Source organism: Notothenia rossii, assembly GCF_949606895.1.
Source record: "Notothenia rossii genome assembly, chromosome: 7".
NCBI classification, from domain to species: Eukaryota; Metazoa; Chordata; class Actinopteri; order Perciformes; family Nototheniidae; genus Notothenia; species Notothenia rossii.
Window position 1 is genome coordinate 2818070 of NC_136905.1, and position 7723 is coordinate 2825792.

Sequence of the window (7723 nt, forward strand, 5' to 3'; positions counted from 1 at the left end):
ATAGACACCAAAAAGAAAGAAATTTGGGGAAGCTGGGTTAATCGGAACATGAGAGTACACAGGTATAGACAGAGAGAAGGAAGAAGTAAGATGTCCCCCGACAAACTAAGCCTATATCAGCAAAACTAGGGGCTGAATCTAATCAGCCCTAACTATAAGCTTTATCAAAAAGGAAGGTCTTAAGCGCACTCTTAAAAACGGATAGGGTGTCTGCCGTCCGAACAAAAACTGGAAGCTGATTCCACAAAAGTGGAGCTTGATAAGAAAAGGCTCTGGCTCCCATTGTACTTTTAGAGACTCTAGGAACAACCAACAACCCTGCATTCTTGGAACGCAATGCCCTAGTAGGACAATAGGGTATAATGAGTTCTTTAAGATAAGATGGCGCCTGCCAATTAAGGGCTTTGTAGGCGAGAAGAAGAATTTTAAATTCTATCCTGTGTTCAATAGGGAGCCAGTGTAAGGCAGCCAGAACAGGAGTAATGTGGTCCCTTTTCCTAACTCTGGTTAGTACACGAGCTGTAGCATTTTGAATCAGCTGAAGCGACTTGACTGACTTCTTGGTACACCCTGATAATAAGGAGTTACAATAATCCAGCCTTGAAGTAACAAATGCATGGACTAGTTTCCCTGCATCGTTTTGAGGCAAGATATGCCTGATTTTTGCAATGTTACTTAGATGGAAGTAGGCGGTACTTGAAATTGATTTCATGTGGGCGTTAAAGGATAAATCCTGATCAAATATAACACCAAGATTCCTTACAGTCTCACTGGAGGCCAAATTAATGCCATCCATAGTTAATATATCTTTAGATAATTTGTTTCGTAGATTCTTCGGGCCAAGTACAATAACTTCAGTTTTGGTCGTGTTTAACATCAAAAAGTTAAGGTCATCCACGTTTTTAAGTCCTTGAGGCAGTCTTGAATTGTATTTAGATGATTAATTTCATCAGGCTTGATTGATAAATATAGTTGAGTATCATCTGCATAACAATGAAAGTTTACAGAATGATTCCTTATAATATTGCCTAACGGAAGCATATATAATGTGAACAAAATAGGTCCGAGCACTGAGCCCTGTGGCACTCCATGGCTAACTTTGGTTTGAGAGGAATGGAGGATTAGAAATAGGTCTATAGTTGGCTAAAACCTCTGGATCGAGGTTGTGCTTTTTAAGAAGCGGTTTTATCACTGCTACTTTGAATGATTGTGGAACAGAGCCTTATAATAAAGACATATTCATAATATTTAATAAAGAAGTGCTAATTAATGGAAAAACTTCTTTTAACAGCTTAGTTGGAATCGGGTCTAAGATACACGTTGATGGTTTAGAAGAGAGAATCATTGAATTTAATTGTTCAAGGTTTATGGCTGAAAAGCATTCTAGTTTACTATCTAGTGTAATATATTAGAACTTACGTTTCCGGGAGCTGTTGATAACACTATACTGGTTAAAGGCAAGAGGTCATTGATTTTGTTTCTAAGAGTAACAATTTTATCGTTAAAAAAGCACATAAAATCATTACTACTGAGTGCTATGGGAATAGAAGGCTCAGTCGAGCTGTGGCTCTCTGTCAGCCTGGCTACAGTGCTGAAAAGAATCTTGCATTATTCTTATTCTCATCTATTAATGAAGAGTAGTATGCTGCTCTCGCTTTACGCAGTGCTTCTTATATTCATTGAGAGTAATATGCCAAATTAAACGAGATTCTTCAAGTTTAGTGGAACGCCATATTCTTTCAAGTTGTCTCGACTTTTGCTTTATTTTGCGGGTTTCGGCATTATGCCATGGGAGCTAATCTATGTTGTTTTATTTTCTTCTTTTTCAAAGGAGCAACAGAGTCTAATTTTATTCGCAGCGCATCTGTAGCACTATCAACAACATGATCAATTTGGGGTGGTGTACATTTTGTATAAGTTTCTCCCCTACATGCAGACATGCTATCGAGTTAAGTATTGGTGGAATCTCTTCCTTAAATGTGGCTATAGCACTAACAGATAGGTTTCTGCTGCAGGAGCTTTTGGCTAATGCTTTGTAGTCTAGTAACAGTACTTCAAAAGTTACTAAGAAATGGTCGGATAAAGCAGGATTATGCGGTTCGACTAATAGTTGCTCAATTTCAATACCATAAGTCAGAACAAGATCAAGAGTGTGATTATAGCAGTGGGTTGGTTTATTTACACTCTGACAGAAACCAACAGAATCTAATATAGAGTTAAATGCAACAGTAAGGCTATTTTTATCATCGTCAACATGAATATTAAAGTCACCTACGATAATAACTTTCTCTGTTTTAAGAACCAGAGTTGATAAGAATCCTGAATAAGGACCTTATAGCACACTATCTCTCTGTGGCCCTTTCGTGTGTCTGTAGTCCTTTTGTGGTCATTTATTGTTCTCCTACTTTCAGTTCTGTGTGTCCTTTTTTGTCCCTTGATCATTTGTTCTTTGTCTGTAGTCCTTATGTGTCTTTCTGTGTCTCTTTGAAGTCATTTTGTCCTTCTTTGTAGTGCTTTTCTGTCTTTCGTGGTTCTTTTTTTTTCTATTTTCAGTTCTGTGTGTCCTTTTTTGTCTCTTGGTCACTTTGCATCTCTTGTTAGTCATGTTGTGTCTCTTTGTAGTCCTTGTGTGTCTCTTTGTAGTCCCTTTGTGTCTCTTTGTAGTCCCTTTGTGTCTCTTTGTAGTCCTTGTGTGTCTCTTTGTAGTCCCTTTGTGTCTCTTTGTAGTCCCTTTGTGTCTCTTTGTAGTCCCTCTGTGTCTCTTTGTAGTCCTTATGTGTCTCTTTGTAGTCCCTTTGTGTCTCTTTGTAGTCCTTGTGTGTCTCTTTGTAGTCCCTTTGTGTCTCTTTGTAGTCCCTTTGTGTCTCTTTGTAGTCCTTTTGTGTCTCTTTGTAGTCCCTCTGTGTCTCTTTGTAGTCCCATTGTGTCTCTTTGTAGTCCCATTGTGTCTCTTTGTAGTCCCTTTGTGTCTCTTTGTAGTCCCTTTGTGTCTCTTTGTAGTCCCTTTGTGTCTCTTTGTAGTCCTTTTGTGTCTCTTTGTAGTCCCTCTGTGTCTCTTTGTAGTCCCTTTGTGTCTCTTTATAGTCCCTTTGTGTCTCTTTGTAGTCCTTTTGTGTCTCTTTGTAGTCCCTCTGTGTTTCTTTGTAGTCCTTTTGTGTCTCTTTGTAGTCCCTCTGTGTCTCTTTGTAGTCCTTGTGTGTCTCTTTGTAGTCCTTTTGTGTCTCTTTGTGTGACTGTGTTTCTCTCGTAGTGATTTTGTGTAACTCTGTGTTCTTTCGGGGGCCATTTGGTCGGGGCCCGGTCACATGTGGCCCCTGGCTGTGTGAGCCGCTCAGTGTCCATGAGACACAGGTGTTGCAATCAGAATTTAACGCTTGTTCTCTTATCTCTGATTCATAGCATGATACCTTTATAATCCAGTTACTAGGCAACAGGCTCCTGAATTAATGTGATTTAACGCGCAGCGGGCCGGAGCTGCTACGACTGTTTACTCTCTGAATTATGATTGAAAGGGATTAAACTGCAGAGGTAAATCCATAACTCTAGATACCCAGTGACATACGAAGATAATACTTGACAGCACATGCAGCATTTAGAAAAACATCCACCAAGTTGAGGAAACATGCGCAGCGTTTGCTAAAAGCTGCATGAAAGCAAAGCGCTGTAAAAATAAGCTGATAAAATATTTTAGGTGAGTTTCCATCCACAGAGACAGCTGTCCAGCTTTATAATCCTGAACGTCAACAAGTCAACGTCAACAAACAAAGAAAAATCACAAATTATTCAGAGAACATAGAAAAACACAAAATAAATGCACTTGTTAAAGGTCACCTATTGAGCAAAATCCTCTTCTCCATGTCTCTTCTACATCAACATGTGTCCCCTCTTCTTCATGTCTCTTCTACATCAACATGTGTCCCCTCTTCTTCATGTCTCTTCTACATCAACATGTGTCCCCTCTTCTTCATGTCTCTTCTACATCAACATGTGTCCCCTCTTCTCCATGTCTCTTCTACATCAACATGTGTCCCCTCTTCTTCATGTCTCTTCTACATCAACATGTGTCCCCTCTTCTTCATGTCTCTTCTACATCAACATGTGTCCCCTCTTCTCCATGTCTCTTCTACATCAACATGTGTCCCCTCTTCTCCATGTCTCTTCTACATCAACATGTGTCCCCTCTTCTTCATGTCTCTTCTACATCAACATGTGTCCCCTCTTCTTCATGTCTCTTCTACATCAACATGTGTCCCCTCTTCTTCATGTCTCTTCTACATCAACATGTGTCCCCTCTTCTCCATGTCTCTTCTACATCAACATGTGTCCCCTCTTCTTCATGTCTCTTCTACATCAACATGTGTCCCCTCTTCTTCATGTCTCTTCTACATCAACATGTGTCCCCTCTTCTTCATGTCTCTTCTACATCAACATGTGTCCCCTCTGTGTAAAGAGACTCTGAACGTTTCAGTAACAAAGATTCTCTCTCTTTTTGATCCATTTCTACAAAAACCTGCCAGATTTTGGCCACTTGATGATGTCATAACGATGTGTTGTCTTGTGTAGCCATTAGCCAATCAGCAACCAAGGTAACCCCCCCCCCCCCTTATCACCTTAATCTCCTCCTCGAGCTCCATTGAGTTCTTTGTAACCAAATCTCTCTCAGAGGGGCGTGGGGAGGGGCTCCTTATTTTCATCTAAAGTAACAGACAGAGAATCAGCACTTTGGAAACAGGGCAGAAACAGAGGGGATTATGGGTAATGCTGCAATGATCTGTTTGGTGTTTCAGCCAATCAGAGACAGGCTCTGTATATATCTGAGACCTGTGATATATTGATGGAGAACAGTATCATAGGTGACCTTTAAGAGAACATCCTGTGGTCCCTTCTCCTTAGTGATACCTTCAATCTTATTTCGATTTAAAATTGACGTGATCACATTTACACATCTTCAAAGGAAATCACAGTCCTGGCTTTCTGTTTCCTTCTCCACTTATTCTGATCCTTTGAACACACACACACACACACACACACACACACACACACACACACACACACACACACACACACACACACACACACACACACACACACACACACACACACACACACACACACACACACACACACACACACACACCCACATTAATGCTTAATAGAGAGAGGTAGGACGGCGCTGTGAGAGCAGGGAGAGTAGAGCAGAAGGAGAAGATGGTCGGTGGAGTAATAGGATTTCTCCCGGGATAATATCCATGACAAACAGCTCATGAGAGGCACCACGAATAGGAGCGAGAGATCAGATTACAGCACTGTTTCCGCTCCATTAACTAATGGACAGACACTTCTCACCCTGCGATGATGCTCGGGGAATATTGCAGCCGACCTCAGGATGAATTCATCAGCTGCAGAGCGACACTCGACCTCGAGCTGAGGGAAACACGACGCCATCCATCGCCCGTCAGTGGCATTAAAACAAGCTCTCACTGCGTCCCCTCCACACCTGAGTTATGCACGTTATGATTGTTTCAGGAAAATAAACTAGGCTTGGGTGTAACATGATAACGGGCAGAATCACTAAAATACTCAACCACAGTAAAAATATACATAAAAAACCCACAAAATCACAAAAACATTTAACACATATTTCAGAAAACACAAAAGCACAACAAAGTTACAAAAAAAATACATTTTAGCGACTAAAACGCTGTCGGGTCGTACATGTGTAAGTCCAACAATGATTTGCAGAGGATATGCAAATTCTAAAATAAATCGCGTACTTGAACACACACATTTTGTAATTTAATTTGAAGGACTTATCTCACGTATCGCAGCATGTAGATAAAACTACGGTGGCCCCAGAGGTCAAAACATAACTAATATTTCAGAAAACACATACAAAAAACCCATTATATAAAACACAAAAGAATAACATTATACAAACAATAAAAACACATTTTAAACAATTTGGGAAAAACATATATTAAAAAAAGGTTTAAATACATTTCGAATAACGAAACTAATTGAGGAAACAAAATTCATGATAGGCAAGAAAATAAGAAAACAAAATTACATTTCACACAACAAAAACATTTCAAAAAACTCAAACATAAAAAAAATCACATTTAAGAAAACCCAAAACAAAAGAAATGAAAATTACACCTTCAAAGACAGATCAAGAGAAAACACAACACAGACAGATCGTGACACAAACACAGAAAAACTCAAAATATCACAAAAACAATGAACAAATAAAAAACATTTCAGAAAACAATAAAGGACAAAGAAATACACCAAAAACACGATTTTTCCTCAAATCGTCTTGCTGTGTTTTTCCTCGTTAGATGTTTGTGTTTTTCTGCTGCCTTGTTGCTAAAGGGCTTTCCTCTTGTGAAGCCCAGGCTGCGTTCGAATAGTCCGCTTAGCTTAGGAGCCTTCCTAACCGAGTGAAATGACCCGGAAGTCCCTCAGCGGCAGCAGCCATGATAAGTGCCGTTCCAATTCTCTAGATGAAAGGAAAGGAGGTTTCAAGCTTCCTTTATAACCTCCTTTAGCTTAGGAACCACTGGACCTCCCTCACCGAAAGGAGAGGAGAAAATGCTGCCCCACAATGCATTGCAGCCGCAGCATTTGCCGTCACTCAACAGTCGGCCGTTCACGGAAACAAACGATTATGACGGAGAAATTATATCATGAAACTTACGGTGCTTATTAAGCATTTTAAAACGTATATGGTAAGTTGCCAAAGTGCTTTTGTTTTGATATTTTCATCCAATCATACGTATTGGGATCATTTGTATTAATGTGGACCGGGGGGAGAGGGTGATGAGCATAAATGTCACTTTCCTTTTTTAATTTAAATTCCGACTTTGGTCATGAAGAATATGTTTCTCTGTTGTCCACGTTCATAAAGCATAAAGCAACAGCATCAGAGCACGGTGCAGAGTCTCTAGATGAGTTTACAGTAGCCCCTCGTTCTTATTAAACATCCATGTTGTAGTCCGCTGTGTAGAGAACTGTAGTTTCCATAGTTTCCCCACAGCAGCAGATGCACACAATGACGTCCGCTGGCGCATCATAAACACGTTGGATAGTGAAAGTGCATTCGGATTCTCTAAAGCACCTCAGTCTCTTCTCCTAAGTCCTTTTGAATTTTCCTATCCACTATCCCTTAACCCCGTGACCTTTCACTCAGAGGTCAGGGAATAGGAGATAGGGTTAGAACTTAGGAGCTGATCTTTGGACTATTCGACTGCAGCCCCAGTCTCACAAAACAACGTGTAATAGCGACGTTGGTCCACAGGGCAAAACGTAGTATGTTCACAAATAACCCTCTCAAGACGTGACATGGATACAACATGTTGTCCTATTCATTTCTAATGACCAGTGCCCGTGTCACGTGATCGCAAACTTTCCCAGCGTGAGAAAAAAAAACATGGCGGACACCCGATTTATTTTTCCTAAATTGTAGAATAGTTTGGCCGTTAAAATGCTTTTTGATTAAATTGCTAGCGAGAAGTTTAAATTGTACTTTTAGAATCTACGTCCAGTGGATGTGTAGGATCCATAGTTTGATAGATATAGACGCGTCCTAAAACTGGGAAGTAAACTCCTTCCGGTTCCTTCGACTAAAACGCAATGCAGTTTCTCCATAGGATTTAGGAAAATATCTGGAAATAAGGTCTGTGGTTGAAACACATTTAAGAGACGGATCACGTTTTGTTCAGCC

At 40.2% G+C, this 7723-nt stretch overlaps 1 protein-coding gene across 1 annotated transcript in view; it reads right to left on the reverse strand.

The window, feature by feature from the left end:
* The window catches only part of LOC307013491 (atrial natriuretic peptide receptor 1-like), a gene marked incomplete at its 5' end in the record, with an annotated part of 20490 nt that extends 15045 nt beyond the window's left edge, over window positions 1-5445 (reverse strand). Inside the window, one exon of the mRNA XM_079640891.1 lies at window positions 5347-5445. Coding sequence (XP_079497017.1) covers window positions 5347-5445 — 99 coding nt within the window. The remainder of the gene's footprint in view (window positions 1-5346) is intronic.
* Between the last annotated feature and the right edge of the window lie 2278 nt (window positions 5446-7723).